General features: G+C 29.4%; 1 protein-coding gene across 1 annotated transcript in view; it reads right to left on the minus strand.

Moving 5' to 3' along the window:
• Positions 1-678: 678 nt before the first annotated feature.
• LOC117180882 (nuclear pore complex protein Nup98-Nup96-like) overlaps positions 679-20,529 on the minus strand; it is a 34,202-nt gene continuing 14,351 nt past the window's right edge. The window contains exons 3-6 of the mRNA XM_033373449.1: positions 10,875-15,366; positions 7,469-7,566; positions 7,094-7,340; positions 679-1,750 (exon numbers count right to left, since the gene is read on the minus strand). Coding sequence (XP_033229340.1) covers positions 1,558-1,750; positions 7,094-7,340; positions 7,469-7,566; positions 10,875-15,366 — 5,030 coding nt within the window. The 3' untranslated portion in view covers positions 679-1,557. The remainder of the gene's footprint in view (positions 1,751-7,093; positions 7,341-7,468; positions 7,567-10,874; positions 15,367-20,529) is intronic.

Genomic DNA, 20,529 nt, shown 5'->3' on the forward strand with positions numbered 1-20,529 from the left:
TTTTTTAAGATTTCAAACAAAAAACCTAGAAGATTTTTAAACAATTAAAAAGGTTTCAAGAGATTTCAAAAGAAAATCTGGAAGATTTTAAAGCAATTTTTTATTTGGCAGGATTTTCGAAGATTTCGAAAACAGATACTTTTTAAGAATTTTGACAGATTTCAAGACAATAAATTTATTTTCTTAAGCCTCCTGGCAAAATATTTCAAAACTTTAAAAGATATCCAAAAATTGATAAATTATTTTGAAATTTCTCTCAAATTTCTAAAAATTTAAAATATTTCTATAAATAAACTGATTCGATTTTTTTTCTAAAATCTTGTAAACTTATGTAAAATAAAAAAATGACACTTTTTCGACGGATCTGATATTTTCAAAAATGTTTTTTAAATTTCTCAAGAATCTTAGGGAAATTACATTCCCCGAATTTCATAAAATTCACCTCTCTTGGCAGAAATTTCATATTTTTTTGTTAAAAATGTCTAGTTGAACATTATTCAGATTTTAGTTTAAGATTCAACAATTTTCTTGAAAATTCTTCACTCTTTAATTACGTTTTACATTTTTTCGTAAAGAATTCCTTTTAGCCCTTTAAATTATATTACAAAATGATAAATTAATTCAAATAGTAACTAATTCCACTGATTTCAATAATAGTTCAGGAAAAGATACAAATGATAAATGTTCTTCTCTTTTTTATTACCGATTGGAAATTTCATTCTAATGTTACAAATTCGAATGTTTAAATTCTTTTAAAACGAGTATTGATTACATTCCAACAAAGCCCTTACAATTAGACCCAAGATGTACAATACGTATAAGAAAAAAACTTAAAAGTAGATCTTTTAAAACATAATCCCAAATGGTAATAATGAGGTATTCGCATATTAACAAAAATTAATCTCCGCTTCATGAATGAAATTCCAACAAAACAAACAAAAAAGGGTAGAAAACACGTCACAATCTTCACTTCAACTCTAAAATTGTTGGCACGCTGCTGCTCGATATTAAAAATAAAGATTGCTATTTTACAAAAGTGTAGATTACCTTATTGCTTTATACAGTTCCTTATCGTGTGATTTAGTTACAGATCAACATTTTAACAAAATAAAAAACTAGAATTGGTAATTACACCACTTATTCAAGGTTTAAAGTATGTAACCCTAATTAAGTTTCAAGTATCCTAATTATAAGTGTCTATACTTTGATACGTTTTAATACATCTCGGAACAACAACAAAATTACACCATATATTCGACTCAATTTCCCATACAACACCACACTCTTATCATTCTCACCGAATTTTCGCTTGCGTCACAAATTATTCAAATCTTGGATTTACCTACTTACTCCCCTCAAAAAACGACTGTCTTTCGCTTTCATTCACCTTCCACTGCAATTAATTCACGATAAATAGTCTAGAAGATGCGATTTCTTAGCATAAAAGTCCTATCACGAAATTCGTCCAAATCCTTTATCAGTTATTCAATTCTCCAACTCTTTTTCTCCTTAGAAAGTTGTCCCCTTCAAGTTTGATTCATATAAATACAAGAATGATCACTGCACTACTTGAGCGGCGCACATATTTATTAGCGGCCGAAGTTCCTGCTGTGCATAATCTTCTGGCAACGGAAGCTGCGAAATCAAGTGAACTAACACTCTTCCGGTAATTTTATTGTCATTTGATTGCAACATCAGAAGACTTCTTGCCAATTGCAAAGTTCTCTTGGCAATCTCAGCTTGACAGAGTCTGAAAAATAATTCATTTATACCCACATTTTTTTTAGATATAATATGCAGGCCTAACAGTCCCTATGGGATAAATTATAGGGACCAAAGGGTACTTTTTATCAGGCTCATAGGATAGAAGAGGCGAACCCTTTTTCTCAAGGTTGCGGCAGGAGAATAGAATTATAATATTCAAGATTGAACATATTGAAAGATTTGAACAATTTCAAAAATATTACCAATGATTATTTTAAATTTTCAACGATTGCAGTAAGTTTTCAAATATTGCGTAAAGATTTCAGATAGATTGAAAACATTTTACAAAGACGTTAATGATTTCCAATGATTCCAATCATTTCACAATTATTACAGTGATTTCTCAAAGATTTCAATAACTTCACAAATATTTTTAAAAAAAATTTCAACATTTTTAATATTTCGCATAGATTAAAAAGATTTGACAAAAACATGATTCCTTCAAGATTTCAATAATTATACAAACATTACCAAATAATTCAAAAACAAAGATTTCCCAAAGATTTTTTCTAGATTTAAAACATTTCACAAAGACATTAATGAATTCACAAAGATTTCAAAAGTTTAACAAATGTTAATAAAAATTTCAAAAATATTTCATATATTTCGCAGAGTTCAGAAAGATTTCCCAAAGATTAAAAAAATTTCAGAAAGATTTCGGATATATTTAAATGTCACAAGAATTCAATGATTTTCTAAAGATTTCACAAAGATTTCCGATAAATTCGAAAAATTTCACAAAGGCATAAATAATTTCCCAATGATATCACAACGGTTTCAAACATTTCACAAATATTTCAAACAATTCCAAATATTTTGCAAAGATTTCAATGATTTCCCAAAGATTGCAAATATTTTGCAAAGTTTTCAAATATTTCAGTTAGATTTAAAAGATTTTACAAAAACTTCAATGATTTTGTAAAGATTTCAATAATTTCGCAAATATTTAAAAAAAATTTATATCTTCAATATTTCGCAGATTTCTGAAAACTTCAGAAAGATTTTCAAAGATTTCAGTGACTTCTCAAAGTTTTCAAAGATTTCACGAAGAATTCAAATATTTCGCAAAGATTTTAGACAGATTTAAAAGATTTTACAAAGATATCAATTATCTCCCAAAGACTTCAATAATTTCACAAACATTACCAAATAATTTAAAAATATTTGCAAGATTTTTTTGCAAAAATTTCCAAAGATTTCAGAAATATTTCCCAAAGATATCAAATGTTTCAAATATTTAGCAACGATTTTTCCTAGATTTAAAAGATTTTACAAAGCCATTAATTATTTCAAAGAGATTTACATAATTCCACAAATATTACCAAATATTAAAAAATGTCGTAAAAATTTCAGAAAGATTTCACAAAGATTACAATGATTCCCCAAAGATTAAAAAAATGTCGCAAAGATTTCATTCATTTTTACAAATATTAGAAAATATTTCACAAAGATTTCGGATAAATTAAAAATATTTCACAAGGGCATAAATTATTTCCCAAGGATCTCACAAAGATTTAAAAAATTGCACAAATCTTGAAAAAAGATTTCACTGATTTCACAAAGATTTGAAGAATTTCACAAATATTTCAAAAATATTTGGAAGTTTTTAATGATTTTCTGTGGATTTCACAAAGACTTCAATGAAAGATTTGAATAATTTCACAAATATAACCAAATATTTCAAAAATATTTCAAACATTTCGAAAAGATGTCACAAAGATTTTAATGAATTCTGAAATATTTCAATGATTTCACAAAGTTTTCAAATATTTCTGATAGATTTAAAAGACTTTACAAAAACTTCAATGGTTTCCCAAAGATTTCAGTCACTTCACAAAGGCTTTTAAAAGACTGTTATATTTTTTTTAATATTTCGCAGATTTCTGAAGACTTGAGAAAGATTTTACAAACCTATCAGTGATTTTTCACAGTTTTCAAAGATTTCATATATTTCGCGAATATTTTAGAGGAATTGAAAAGATTTTACAAAGATATCAATCGTTTCCCAAAAATGTCAGTAATTTCACAAACATTACAAAATAATTCAAAAATATTTCCAAAATTGCAAAGATTTATTTGCACAAATTTCCAGATTTCAGAAATATTTCCCAAAGATATCAAATGTTTCAAATATTTCGCAGAGCTTTTTCTTAGAATAAAAATATTTTACAAAGACATCAATGATTTCACAAATGCTATCGAAAATAATTCGAAAAGATTTCACAAAGATTTCGGATAAATTAAAAATATTTCACAAAGGCATAAATGATTTCAAAAATTACACAAATACTTTTAAAAATATTTCAAAGATTTCGAATGATTTCACAAAGATTTCAATGATTTTCCAAATACTTCGCAAAGATTTTAAGTATTTCACAAATATTTCAACAAGATTTCAATGATTTTCTGTGAATTTCCCAAAGATTTCAATGATTTCCCAAAGATTTCGAATATTTCGCAAAGATTTCAAATATATCACAATGATTTCGGATAGATATACAACATTTCAAGAACAAATAAATTATTTCCCAAAGTTTCACAAAGATTTCAATAATTTTACAAATCTAACCAAATATTTCGTAAATATTTCAGAAAGATTTCAGAAAGATTAGAATGATTGACCAAATATTAAAAAAATGTCGCAAAGATTTCGGAAATAATTAAGAATCACAAAGAATTCAATGATTTTTCAAAGACTTCAATGCTTTTTTGAAAGATTTCACAAAGATTTCATTCATTTTCACAAATATTACCAAATATTTCGCCAAAATTTCACGAAGATTTCAGAAAGATTTAAACGATTTTATAATGGCATGAATGATTTCTCAAAGATTTCGGAAAAATTTGAATAAGACTTCAAATATTTCTAAAAGATTTAAACAATTTCACAAATATCATGAAATATTTTTTTTACATTTTAAATATTTTACAAAGGTTGCAATGCTTTTTTTAAATATTTCACAAAGACTGCAATAATTGCCCAAAGATTTCAACAATTTAATAAATATAATAAATATTCTAAATATTTCAAATATTTCGTAAAGATTTCGGATAGATTTAAAAGATTTAAAAAATACTATCAAATTTTTATAACGTATTAGAAATATTTCGCAAAGATTTCGGATAAATTTTAAAGATTTCAGACTTCAATGATTTCTCAAAGATGATTAAAAAATTCATCTTTTTGATTAAAAATTCTTGAGTTTCGTTGAAATTCTGCCACTTCCTTGATTTAAAAATCTTTTTTGGTTGGAAATTCGTTTTTTTTATTCCAAAATTCACATTTTTTGGTAAAAATGTATCCTGTTTGGTTAAACATGAAACTATCTAGATTAAAATTAATCAGTTTCAGATAAGGATTCAACTGTTTTGTAGAAAATTCATCTTTTGGTTGCATTATATTTTTACAGGAAAAATTCAGCTTTCCTGGTGGAAAAATATATATTTTTTAACTGACAATTTCATTATAATTTCCACTGTTTGGTTAAAAATTAATTAATTTGGTTGTAAAATCAATGTTTTTGATTAAAAATTAAACAGTTTAGTTGCAATTATGTCTGTTCCATGATCGGAAAATCTGTATTTATTGAAAATTCGGCTTCTTGGTTTAAAACTTGATCTTTTTGGGTAAAATAATTCATCCTTTTTGGTTAAACATGAAATTGTCTGCTTAAAAATTAATTTATTTTCGATAAGGATTCAACTATTTTCTTGAAAACTCGTCTATTGGTTGCATTAAACTGTTTTTTATTGAAAATTAAAGTCTTTGTTGGCTAAAATATTAACTATTATACTTTTCATTGAAAACACGTATTTTTAGCTAAAAATTAATTTTTTGAATTGACAATTCACTTATCCCATTTTTTGGTTGAAAAATCATTTTCTTAGTTAAAAATTAAATTTTTTAGTACAAAATAAATATTCTTGCTGGAAAATTCGACTGGTTAGTTAAAAATGAGTTAATTTTGTTGGAAATTTCGTCAGGACGGCCGTTTCAAACAAAGAGAAAAATTCCCGATCATGCTTCGGTTTGGAAACATTTTTCACTGTCAAGTAAATTTAAAAATTCGAACTCCAAAGCTAATCATTTTGCCACTTTGAATTAATGAAAAATAACTGCAAAATTACAGTTTGAAGGTTTTTTTAATTTAAAATTTTTGTATTCAAATGCTCAATAACTTACACCTAAAAATGGAAAGTACTAACACTTTTCTATTGAATAATTTTTAATTAAATGCATTTAAATGGAAAATTGAGAATTTTTAACTTTGATGAATTGTAGAGTTCAGAATTAAATTCCATTCCAAAAATATAAAGCCACGTTATCATTGCCAATGCTCTGAATTAATAAATTAATCAATAAATTAAAAAATTTAAATTATAGTACTTTAACCAATTTTTAAACAATGTTTACATTAGATCTTTTAAAGTGATTCGAATTTCAAATAATGTTTCAAAAGAAAAAATCATTTTCAATTTCTCTAGCAATCTTAGGAATTTTTTTTATTCTTTTGAAGCCTTTTACAATTCTTGAAAGTTTATGAATTTTTTGTTCAAAATCTGCGAAAACTTACGTTTCAAGTTCTAAATTAATTTTGAATCTTTTCAAAACCTCTAAATATTGCTAAAAATTACTCAAATTGTGCTGCTAACAATAAGTGTTCAATTGTTATTTATACATAAAAAAACCACAATTTCACTTACAAATTATTAATTTTTTAAATAGAAAAATTAAAATCGTTACGTTCAAAGTTTAAAAGCTCCTTGAAATTTCAACAATTCAAGGCTTTCTATTTCAAATCCACCAGTTTCAAATTATTTCCATTTTTTTACGACTAAGTCTTTTGAATTGAACCAGTCTAATTTTCAGCACTAAATTCTGGAAATTCTTAAATTTTGAACGGATTTAATTGTTTAAATAATGAATTAGTTTAGATTCAAAGTTGATCAAGTACAAAAAAATTGGATCAAAAGTTTTCAATTTCAAACGCTTTTAATTCTTAATTTTTAAGGTCTTCCCAAACTGTATTTTAAAATTCTTTAAATTAAAAAGCTAAGCTTACAAATAAAAACGTAAAATGGTATATTTTTAAAGTAAAATATTTTCGAACTACGCATTATAAACTGAATGATTTCGTAATTAAACAATATACAAATTTAACTAATTATTTAACAAAATGGTTAAAATCGAAATTGGACAGATTTTCCTTTTAAAATTTGTAAACATCCCGGTCAATATTTTTGAGTTTAATTTTAGGAATTCAAAGCGTTAGTTTTGAAACATTTTTAGACCCTGATCTCAAAATGAATAAAATAAAAATGAAAGTACCTGTGTTTTGCGGTAGGACATGGAAAGAGATTTATCTTCGAACAAAGGGACGTTAATTGGGGCTGCAGAAGTTCTAGTTTGTAACCGAGACCGGTGCAATCTGGAGCTTGGAGTAGAGATTTTATTTCAGAAGTGACCTCTATGTAATCCCACAAAAGTTGACCTTGATGTGCCCAACCACTGATCATGTTGTGGCTGTCTTCTTGCATTAATGGCGATAGAAGAGATTTAAGATAGTCATAGTTTTCTGAAAAGGGATTAACATTTCGAATTCAGTAACCAATTTTTTTTTGCTTCTTTTAGAATTTTTTTTTAAACACTGTGTTGTAAAATAAGGATCTGCAATAAATAAATCATGAATTAAATGATATTTACCGTTAATGATGGCGTCTGCGGCGAGGTTCTCGATGATAACTTCATGGGCTTTGTTCCACTGTTCAGCTTTAGTTAGATACCAAGCTGCTTCTCCATACCTTTAATATTATAAATAAAATTGATGCAAATACCAACTTGAATTCAATATGAATCGAATTAAATTTCTCAGATTTCAAATCGAAATATATTGCATTTTCAATATTATAGTTGAATTTTTTAATCAGAAAAGATTTTTTTACCAAAAGAGATACATTTTTGACCCCAAGAAGACGAATTATTAACTAAAGAATTTTCAAGCTAAAAAATCGACTTTTTCAAGGAAACATTTGACTTTTAAACCCGAAAAGATAAATTAAAAAAAATTTAATTTTTAATGAAAAAATAAGAATTTTTAACCAAATAGTTGAATTGAAATGAAAATTAATTTTCAACTAAACAGTTGCATTTACAAATAAACAGTTGAATTAAAAAACAGCGAATTTAAAAAAAAGAACCTTTAACCAAATACTTCAATTATCAACCCAAAAACACAATTTTTTAGAAGGCAAATAAATTTAAAAAATATATTAATTTTCAATCAAAAAAGTTCATTTTCAATTAAGAAAGATGAAATTTTTACCAATAAAGATGATTTTTCAACAACAAAAATTAATTTTCTACTCAAAAAGATGGGCGTTTAACGAATCAGTTGAATTTTTTACCGGAAAAGATGAATTTAACAAAATAGTGTTAATTCCTGAACGAATAAGATGAATTTTTAAAACACAAGATTAATTTTCTACTCATAAAGACGAATTTTTAACAAAATACATTAATTTTTAACCAAATACTTGAATTTTAAAACTTATAAATGATAGATTTTCAACCAAAAGTGGAATAGTTCAATTTTCAGACAAAAAAAGGTATTTTCAACACAATAGTTAAATTTTCCATCAAAAATACGAGTTTTTCACTAATGAAATTAATATTCTACCAAAGAAGAATTTTCTTCAGAAAATTCTTTTTGCTACAAGAAATATAATTTTATAACAAAATAATAGAATTTTCTACCGAACTGTTGAAATTTGAAATCAGATGAAAAGAAATAAAAAAAAAAATTGTCAAACAGTTAAATTTTCAACCAAAATGATCAATATTTAACCATGAAGATTAATTTTATGTTAAAAGACAGATTCGCAGCAAAAAATGTAATAGTTAATAAGTCAACTTAAAAATAATTTAATTTGAAAAAAATCAACAGTTGAATTAAATAAAAAATGAGAATTTAAAATAAAATAGTTGAATCTTCAACCAAAACAGATTAATTTTGAAATAAAGATTTGCATTTTTAACTGAATAAGATTATATTTCTGACAAAAGAGATGAATTTTTTAAACCAAAAACAAGACTTTACAACAAAAGAGGTAAATGTTAAAAAAAATGATTTTATTCAAGAAAGACAAAAATTTCAAACAAATTGTTAATAAATTCTTAACTGAGAAAATACGAATTTTCATCTAAAAAAGATCAATTTTCAATATAAAATTAAGTAGTTACATTTTCAGTTAAAAAAAAGTATTTTTCATAGAAAAAAATGGATTTTCAAAGAAAATAATTAAATTTGTAACCAAAATTGTGAATCTTTAAACAACAAGAATTATTTGCTTACCAAGAAAGACAAGATCTCTACTAAACGTGATTAATTTTCAACCAAATAGTTGTATTTTTAACCAAAAAGAATGTCGCTTCAACCAAGAAGATTAATTTCTCGGAAAAAACAACGAAATTAAAATAAAATACATTAATTTTTAAACAAATAGTTGATATTTCAAGCAAAAAAGCTTTTGATTTTAAATAAAAAACAGTTGAATTCAACAAAAAAAGCGAATTTTCAACAAAATAGTTGAATTTTCAAAATAATGAAAAATAATGAACTTGCAATCTAAAAATGTAATAGTTAAAAAATTAATTTGACCAAAAAAAAAAAAAAAAATTTTAATCAATATGATGAATTTTTCACTAAAAAATATCATTTTCAATCAAAAATAAAGCAGTTAAATTTACAGTTAAAAACAATTATATTTTAATTGCGAAAACAAAATCAATTTTTAAATGAAAAAGACGAATTTCCTAGAAAATAGATAAATGTTAAACAAAGAAAGGTGTTTCCTCAAGAAAGAAAAAATGGGAAACAAATAGCTGATGAATTTTCAACTTAGATTTTCTTTACCATAAAATACTAATTTTCAACAAAATATGTACATGCATTTTTAACCAAACAGTTCAATTTTCAACTAAAAAACATTAATTTTAAAGAAAAAAATGAAGTATTTAAATTTTCAGATAAAAAAATATTAATTTTCAATCGAAAAAATTTAATTTTCAAACAAAATATTTCAATTTTCAACCAAAATAATCAATTTTTAACCAGCAAGACTTATTTTTTACAAAAAACGAGATGTTAACCAAACGTGATTAATTTTCAACAACAAAATAATGGATGTCTAACCAAGAAGATCAACTTTCTCAAAAAATGACGAAAATTCAATAAAATAAAGGAATTTTTAACCAAATATTTTAATTTTAAACCAAAAATGCGAATTTTTTTAGATATAGTTTCAACCAATTAGTAGATTTTTCCAGCAAAAAAAAAACTTTTAATTTGAAATAAAACAACAGTCTAATTTAAAAAAGAGCTGAATTTTCAACAAAACAGTTGAATTTACATTTTCAATTAGAAAGATTAATTCTCAATACAACAAAAAATTAAACAAATTAGTTTATAAAACAAGTAGTTAAAATTTGTTTCAGACAAAAAATGTGAATTTGCAACAAAAATTTTAATAATTAAACAATTACTTAAAAAAAAACGATAAATTATCAACCAAAGTGATGAATTTTCAACTAAAATTATGAATTTCCAAAACTCCCTTCAAATGACTGACATCAATTGAAAATTCCTTAGAATGTTTTAAAATATCTTTAAATATTTAAAAATTCATAAATATTTTAACCAAGATATATTTCGATTAAAATAAAATAACAATTAAATTAACCCAAAAAAATAAGACTTGTCAACAAAAGTGTTGACTGCTGAATCAAAACAAATGAATTTTCAACCAAACAGTTGCATGTTGAAATTAAAAAGTTTAAAATTCTACCAAAATATTTAAAGTTCCAATCCAGAAAGACGAATTCAATTAAACAATTGAATTTTCGACTAAGAACGATGAGTTTTTATGAAAAATAATTCAATTGTCAACAAAAGAATATAATAACAAATATAATACAAGACTTTTCATCTAAAAGAAATAAACTTTTAAACAAAAATCATTGGATTTTCTTATTGTATTCGAAGAATTCACTTCGTATTTTTTGCTTGACTTCATTTCAAACGTACTTGTTTCCATTTAAAAATAAAAATTACCTTTTATAGGCACATGCCTTAACAGCTTTGGCCTGATTGATCCAGATCGACGGAATTCCAAGTTCCTCCCTCAAGAAATTCTCCCTTTTGACATAATTTTCACTCTCATCCAACTCCACATGCCTCGCCAATAAATCCAAGACAGCGCTTCTTCTTCTCCCCGAATCTTGCAGATGAAGCACGACAAAAATGGCCCAATGCCACAAATCATAGGTTTCCAACTGAGCCGCAAAATTAGCATGAGTGAGAGCAGCCACATAATCCGAAAGATGTGAATAACCCAAAGCGACCAGCATTTGCTGGGTTAACCAACTGAGCCTATAATCCAGAGGATCAGCCGTATGAGTTAGTGGATTCAAAACCTCCTCGAGCGGGTGATTGCCCGTGCAATAAAGTTTCAATAGATGAAAGCACAGATCATAAATCGGCTTTTTATTGCTGATTTCTGCATGATAATCCTCTTGAAAGTACTCGGGCCGAGGCTCGACTGCATAAACATCACTGGGCTCGGCATTAAACGACCCTTCATAATGCTCCAAGGCATCAGTGATGGAGGCGGTTGGCTGCGACAAGTACCAGAGATGCAGAGCCAGAGCTCTCTTCCAATCCAGACTTTCGCAGACATTGATCGTGCCTTGTTTGCTGCAAATCAGCGGCTCTCCAGCCACAATCATGAACAATTTCAGTCGATAAATCGACAAATCTCCATCGACATCAGTGTCCTGCCAGAGCGCCAATTGTTGTTTAATCAGTTCTCTCACCGAAGTCGCCCCACCCAGTTGAGACATGAGCAGGGCCAAACAATGATCGCCCACCACTTTTCTTGCCAGAGCACAAGCGTCGTCCAATTTATTGGCCGTGAGAAGTTCAAACATGATCTGATCTTCGGACGTCAATTCGGAGAGATTGACTCGAACGATTTTTTCCACGACACTCTTCAGCCAATCACTGAGCGCCTCTTTTCTCACCATCACAGTTTTATGATCCTCCTTGTCATCCTCTTTCTCAATATCGGGAAGATTGCCCCAAAGTGCCACACACAGTCGCCAAACATCGCTCGAATACTTGGCCATCTTATCAGCCTCGATATGACTCTCAAACACCGACTGGCTGTCCGTTCCCAAATGGCTCGACTCCAACTGACTCGCGAATTCCTGCGCCAGATTGCAGTGCGCATGCAGAGCCGCAATTCCCGAGTCTCCAGTTGCTGCCGCAACGGCTGGACAATCACCTTCCTGGCCCAGAACGCAGTGCTCCAATTGCACTCGGAGATGTCCTTCCACGCTCTCCTTGAATCTTATCAAATAATCGGGCTCCACACCACTGCCACCCAGAATCTGAAGTCTTTGGACAATGCTCGTCGAGGTCATGTCATCCAGGAAGCGACCAGAGATGTAGGATCCAAGTTGCGTGACACTATTTCTCAGAGGAATGTTCGCCGCCTGTTCTTGCGTACTCAACGAAATCAGAGTCAATCCCGGACCCCAACTAGGCTTGAACATCCTTCCCATCTGGATCCCGGCATCAGCTATACATCTCGAACGTAGTCTGTAAATGATAGAATCCTTGAATGGAATCAGCTCAGTTCGCGATTTAAGAACGACTGTCTTGGGTCGAACGACTGGAGCTGGAAGAACTTTGCTCAAAACTGCAGGTTTCGCGGACGGAACTTGCTCCAACTGTTTCGGTTTAACTTCCTTCGTTTCCTGCAGCCGGGAATCATTCATGTAGGATCCCTGTAGAGTCAGATTGGAGCGCAGCATCGGAATTTGTTCCATCACGGTCTTGTGATAATCGGCGGTAAGTTTGTCGCCTCCAAAATCACGGCTTTTCTCACGATTTCGCGGCACCTCCTCAAACATGTATTCATCACCGCCATCGGCTCCATTCGAGTCGAACAGATCGGCTTTCATCAGTTGCAATTTGTGACTGTCGGTGCCGATAATTCTTGCGTACATGGATGTCGGACTGAGCGCTGATTGCTTCTCGAATCTGCAATCTCGTGCTGAAGCCGAGGAATCTTCTTTCAAATTGTACAAACAATCGCTGGATCTGTCAAACTGGAATTCCGACTGCATCAAATGTGTCGAATTCATCGAGTCGTTTATAGAATTCTGCAATTCCGAGAGTTGTGTCTGTTTGGCATCAGGTTTCGCCTCCGGTTTCGCTTCCGACTGCGACTTTCTTTTCGATTTTGTCTTCAATAATAGCGCTTTTCGCTGTTTCTCTTCGTTGTTTCCGCCGTTCCACAAGTCATTTGCCGCGATCTCATTGCCCTCTTCCTCGTCGTCTGAGTCGCTCAAACCATACTTGGAGAAATGATCGACTTTGAAAACCCAGGAGCCAGTTTCGGGTCTGTATTCGAGAAAACGTGTATCATGCTTGGCAGAGACTTGTCTCAATTTCACCTCGTAATTCATTTCCTGTAGACGATGTGGATCCGTGATTGGCTCATGTCGCGATTTATCATGAGGCCAGACACGGTCTAGAGTCACCTGAGCTTTTCGATTCAAGCCTTGACCAACTGCCGGCTTCTTCTCGTCATCTGGATAGATGATCACCTCTTTGTGCCGAAAGTGGACAATTTCATCCAAATTCAGTCCGTAAACATCGAAGGAATCAGGAAAGTAGACATTGCCATAGCCCTTTCGTCCAACTGTGAAATTCGGAACGACACAAGTCTCACCGCACACGTAGTCATCGAGTTTTTCCAGCGACGGTATCGTGTAATAACCTACTCTTTGCAATTTCACTTTGGACAATCTTGGAACGTGGGCAGACTGAAGAGGAGAAATTGGAGTTTCATCCAAATCCTGTCCCGAATCAGAATCCCGTTCAATAATCGAATCGGAAGTACTCTTGTCCGGATTCAGCGAAGAATTGAACGAATTACTCTGGGCAAAGAGCGAGAGAAACTGTTTCTGGGGTCCGATATTTGGTCGCAATTCCACGACAGTATTGTCCAGACCTTCCGAAGGAACATCTGAACCTCTAAAGGGCGATTGTTGGCCATCAAAGTCCTCGTCCGTCGTCTTTTTTCTCGGAATGGTCGATTTCAACCAAGAAGTCGAGGATCTTCGGTCGCTCGACAAGCGACGATTCGTTTCCTGAATTTCATTTTCTTTATTCGTGACTTCAGTTCTCGGGCTAGATAATTCCGTTCTAGGCTCTTCATTTTTCGGACTCGTCAACTCTCGATTATCAAGATTGCTGGTATTTAGATTTGTATTCTCGCGCGGCGACGATGGAGAAATACTGGTCACAGTCTTCGGACGGAGAACCAATCGTTTTGCATTTGGACGTGGTTGAAAGGCTTCCAATAAAGCCGGATCTTCCTCTTCAAGACCCTCAAATAAAGATTTCTTGGACATGTGACCAGATGTGACAACTCTCGCTTTGATTTTCGGCGAATTATTGTTCGGCGTAACTTTATACTGAGGACTATTTAGCGATCGGTTGGTCGGATTCATAGGTTTCAGAAGCTCCTCAGTTTTGCCGGAAGCTGGCAAAAGATTTTTGAGAAGTGGCGAATCGCCGAAAGGCGCTGATACCAGAGCCAAAATTTGCTGATGTACAGGCACAGAATTGGCATTTGGCTGAACTTGATTCGTTCCCATTCCACCCATCAGATTAGTTCCAAATGATGACAATGCACTTCCACCGGTACCGAATCCAGTCGAGGCACCAAAAGCACCAGTATTATTGAACCCTGTCGCAGCACCTGTTGATCCAAACAAGCCACCCGGTTTTTGCTGATTAAAAAGCGAAGTTCCTCCACCCAGATTCAATCCAGGATTCGCACCAAGTGCAGTCGTGGCTCCCGTATTTCCAAAACTGAATCCTGTCGTTTGTCCGGCCGGTTTAAACGAATTGTTGAACAAGGACGTATTTGTGTTTGGAGTTGCACCGAAACCGATATTAGTACCAAAGGCTGGAGCCGGTGTTCCACCAAAAGCGGAGGTCGTTCCAAATCCTGTTGTTCCCGCGGGTTTAGCACCAAATAAATTCGTTCCAGTGTTCGTTGTCGTGGTTTGGCCAAATCCTCCGAATCCGGTGCTTGCCGACGAAGCCGGAAGTGTGAAGGCTGACTTGTTCTGATTGAAGAGGCCGATGCTCTGATTTGGTTGGGCGGCGCCGAATGCCCCGAAGCCGGCGGTTTGATTCGTTCCAAATCCTGTCGCGGTTGGTGCGGTGCTCGTCGTGGAGAAAAGAGGAGCCGGGGCAGCTGCTCCAAAGGGTTTTGCTTGTGTACTCGCGCCAAACAGATTGGTCGAGGGAGTAGAATTGAAAGCGAAGGAGCTGGTCGTGGTCGCTGGTGCGCCAAAGCCGGTTATTGGCTTGTTAAATAGTCCGGTACCTCCTGGTTGGCTCGTGACTCCGAATCCCCCACCTATGGAACCGAAAGTGGAAGTTGCGGGATTTGCGCCTGGGGCTGCGCTTCCAAAAGGTGAGGCCTGCGGTGCTGCACCAAACAGTCCGGTTGTTGTTTGACCTGAATTAAAACATTTTTTTTCGTTTGTATTTAGGAAAGTATAATTGAAAAGAGTGCGGCCGAAAAACTTAATTTTTAACATTCCCTGATTTTATCCTAATTCTCAGGGCTGACGTAGCCTGAATTACTTTAAGAAAGTGAAAAAGCCATCTATTTAAACCAGGGGGGTGCTTCCACTGTACTATCCAATCTAAAAAATGTGTCATGATAGATGAAAACGGCCGTGCGGCGGCGCTAGTAGTAACTTTGTTCTACAAAACCAGTCCCGTGGCACTCTGAAATGAGAGTGACGGAAATGTTGACGGTGATCGAGGGTGGTGCTGTCTGTACTTTTAGGCCGAAAATTATTCAAATGTATGAGGAAAGTGTCACAAATCTGAAATGTTATGCTTTTTTAATTATAAAAACGGAATTTTTCGAATTGTTTTGCTTTATGATTAAGTTTTGAGGCTTTTAGACTAAAAATTTATCAAGATTTGTTTTATGATGATTACACGAATTTCTTTGAGAAAAAGTAAGTTCATACTGAATGGCTTTCCAACTTTTTCAATGAATATTTATAAAACAATTAATTGCAGATACTATTAAACTGTTCTTTTTTAACGCAAATTATTGGTAACATGAATTTCCAATAATATTAATGAAACAATGTATTAAAAATGTTATTAAAAAATTTGAAAATAGTTTAAATTCAGTACAATTGTTTTTAAAGATCACAATATTTTTTATTCGCTTTCAAAATAATTGACAAAAAAGTATTGCACTATAAGAAAAATTTGGAATTTCAGCGAAATATATATAGTAAAAATGTTATCGAAAATATGCAATTAAACATGTTTAAATGCAAAGGATTGGTAACATGAATTTTCAATTGATATTAATAAAATAATTAATTGAAGTTGTTATCAAGAGATTATAAGAAAGTGTTAATAAGTTACAATTGTTTTTAAAGATCGCGATCCTTTTCGTTCCCTTTGAAAATAACTACTAAATAAGTGTTGCACTATAAAACAATTAAAACCCAGAATTGTTTTTAAAGGTATGGTTTATAAATACAGTGTTTTATTCTACAAATTTATCAATATTTATTTATTCCATAAATCCTGTTCTTTATATTATAAAGGTTAAGAAATATTCGACATATTTGTAACAATAGATAGTTTTATAGCATAATTCATTTTTTTAATGTCTTATAATGAAAGAAAGTAAATTATTTTCTACTTTTAAAAAGAAATATAAATTTTTATAGTTTAGTTCAATTAAGCTATTAATTAATTAATCTATTTAAAATAGATTAAATTTGGCATTTTCCCCATGCGATTGTTAACCGAATTACCGAATTAATCGAATTATAAAATTTCCTAAATTTCAAATAACCGACAAGATTTTTAATTAACACAAAAAATAAAATGCCGCATTAAAAAAAATCCGAAACTAAAATTCACCGACTTCAAGACCGACTTATTAAATAAACGAATTATTAAATTCCCTCAAATATTTCAATTCTCCAAATTTACAACTGCTGAACATAGTTAATTGATTATTAATTTACGAGCTATTTATGAAATTAGAAATAAGACAATCAATTTAATTAATCATTAATTAATAATTTATTTATTATTTTCGGCAAATTTAAATTTCAGGGATAGAAATATTTATGGGAATTTAGCGATTGTTAATTTGTTGTTTTGTATTAGTCCCGGATAATCAAACACTTTTAACGATAGTGATGAAGAAATAATTTTTTTTATATTGCCGTTTTACAATTTCTTGAAATTCTTCAGAAACGCATGAAAATTTGTTCAAATTCCTTTAAATGATTAAAATCCTTGGAAATCGCTTTAAATTGTTTGTGTCTTTTAAAAATGTCTTGAAATCTTTAGAATATCCAAAAAGATTTCCGTCTTTTAAAATATTCGAAACAATTTAAAATCTTTTTAGACTCTTGATCCTCAGGATCAATTAATTAAAAACTGGTTGACATTTAAACAAACATTGAATTAAATAGAAATGAGTAAATTAAAAAAAATGAAGTAAATTAAAAAAATTCAAAAGAATTCCAAAAAATTTCGGATAAATTAATAAGAATTCAGAGTGAATTACAAATCTCTTCAAATCTTTAAAACCCTACAATATACCTCACTTCTCTTGAATAAAACCTTTAAAATCTATCCGAATATTGTGAAATCCCATGAAATACCGTGCAATATTTTAAAACCTAGGTCCGGTATAATAGTTATATATTTTTTGAAATTCTAGAAAATTCTTTATCCTAAAATATTGCAAAGGCTTTAAAATCACTTCAAATTAATAAAATTAATAAAAAGTTCCTAGGAATCTTTTAAAATTCCCTAAAATATTTCAAATTAAAAGCTCGGAATTGATTAAAAATTCCCTGTTTAAATAGAAAATTTTCATTCTTTTAGAAAAATTCCTTGTTCAAATCCAGAATTTGTATTCTTTTAGAAAATTCTCCATTTCAACTAATTGTAAGAATTCGAATTTTTCTGTAAAATTCCTTTGAAGAAAATTCCTGTTCCAATTCAGAATTTTTTTTCGTTTTCGAAAATTTCCAATACCAGCTCGGAATTAGTTAGAATTTTTAAATTCCCGATCGTTAGTTAGAATTATTATTCTGGTTAAATTCCAGCTTCAACAATAATTAAAATTTTGTTTTAAAGTCTTCCACATTCATTTTTAACAATTTTGTAAATCTTTTTAAACATTCTCTTAAAAATTAGTTTATTCAAATAAAAAATTATTTCAATTTTCCTAGGAAATGGTATTTCTTCTTCTGAATCCTGTCAAACTTCTTAAAAAGCTTCTAAATTCTTTTGTTCTAAATCTGCTAAAATCTATATATTTTTTTTAATTAGGCCTTGGGCTATTTGCACGTCGAATTTTTTCGGTACACATAGACAATTTGTTTAAATTATTTGAAATTATTTAAAATTTTTAAGTAATTTTGAATTTTTTCAAATCTTCTAAATATCTCTTCAACTTACTCAAATTTTTTTAAAGAATAATAGATCTTCAATTGTTATTTATACATCAAAATTTAACAATTTGTCTTACAAATTAAATTTGGTTAAATAGAATAATTAAAATTATTAATTTTAAAGTTTAGTTTCGAATATTTAATTTATAGTTATTCATTTTAAAATAATAGTCAGGTAATTCTAAATATGAAATACTAACTGTTCTTTTTCTTACTTACAAAATTTCCAATTGCATGGTTTAAAAATGGAATTTTTTGGAATAAAATTATATTTGAAATTGAATAAAAGCCTTTAATTATAACTATATTATTTTAAAGTTATTTAAAAATTAAAAATAGTTTATACAGTTACAATAGGGAGTTTAAATTTGTTTAACTAATAAGACTTTCCAATTGAAACAGTTTAATTTTTAACCTTAAAATCTGGACATTCTGAAATTGTAAACTGATTCCGAATCGTCTTGTACAATCAATTATTATTTACTTTTTAAATCCTAAAGTACAATTTAATTAAAGAAATCATTAATTAATTTATATTCATAGTTGATCAACTAAAAATGTTTGTTTTGTTTTCAAAATTTTTCGATTTTAAACGCTTCTAAATTTTAATTGTTTAAGTCTTTGAAACTGCATTTTAAAATTCTGCAAATTGAAATGTATGCTTAAGAAATAAAAACCTTAAATGAAAAATGTTTAAAGCGAAAGATTTGAGAATTATGTATTCTAAACTGAATGATATCATAAGTAAAAAAGATCAAAAATAAACTAATTATTTAAAAAACGGGTTTAATCAAAGTTGGAAGGATTTTTTTCTCTTACAATTTATAAAATTCCCGGTCAAAAAACAAATCAGGGTGGCCGTTTTAATCGAAGAAAAAAATTCCTGGTCGTTTCCCGGTTCGCAAAAATTTTTCACGGGCAATGAAATTTGAAAAATCAAACTATATTCTAAGCATTTTTCCATATAATGTAATAAATAATAAACAACAAATTAAAGCATTCAAAGTGGAATCCTTGAATTACAAACTTTAAAAATTGAAGTTTAAACGTTTTCAATTCAAAAATTGTGTATTCAAATGCTCAATGAATTACAAGTATAAACTGGAGGGTACTAACACTTTTCAATTGAACAGTTTTAAGTGAAATGCAAATAAACTGCAAAATTGAGAACTTTTATAAATTATAGAGTTGAAAGATTCAGATTAAGTTTCAAAAATATAAATCCACGTTAACATTTTCAATAGTCTAAATTAAAGAATCAAGCAATAAACTTTAACAACCTTCAAAATTATATTATTTTAAATACTCTAGGCATCCTTCAAAAGCTTTAAAATTTTTCCAAATTCAAAATCATTTTTGAAATTTTTGTCAGAACTTTTAAATATGATTCAAAATTATTTGAATTTTTTCTAGAAATTTTAGAAAATCCTGCAAATTAAAAAAAATAAATTTGAATTTATAAATAACAATAGAACACTTATTATTTTTAAAAATATTAGAGTCATATTAAGCGATATTTAGAAGTTTTAAAAAGATTTAAATTAAATTTAGAACTTGAAATAATTTGAAGTACTTACAGACGAATTTAAAATAAAATTTTGATTTTTGCAGATTTCAAACAAAAAATTTATAATTTTTTTAAGAATTGTGAAAGACTACAAAAGAATAAAATTTTTCTTAAGATTCTTAGGAAAATTGAAAATGATTTCTCAATATGAAAAATTATTGTAACAGAAAGTTTAGTAAGATTTTAAGAGATTTAAAAAATGATCAAAGAAGAAAATGGAAGATTTTAAGGATTTTATTTAATTTGCTGGATTTTCAAAAATTGTAGAAAAATTTTTATTAATTTTAAAATATATTTTGAAGTTCTGAAAAAATTTTAACACACTTCGCTTAAATTACTTGAAATATTTTTAAGTTTTTAATTAATTTTGAATCTTTTCAAAACTTCTACATATCTCTTGAAATACCTGGTAGCTTGAAATGGATATAAGTGTCTTGTTTAGTATCATTAAGTATTTTTTTCCTTCTACTAATCTAAAGATTCAAAGCTTTCTATCAATCAATCAAATAGTTTTATTATTCCTTTTCTCACCTCCATTGAGGTCTCAGAATTACATTCCATTACATACGCAATCTTTTTCATATTATAATTATTGTTC

This window comes from Belonocnema kinseyi, chromosome 9 (assembly GCF_010883055.1).
Source record: "Belonocnema kinseyi isolate 2016_QV_RU_SX_M_011 chromosome 9, B_treatae_v1, whole genome shotgun sequence".
In the NCBI taxonomy this organism is placed as follows: domain Eukaryota; kingdom Metazoa; phylum Arthropoda; class Insecta; order Hymenoptera; family Cynipidae; genus Belonocnema; species Belonocnema kinseyi.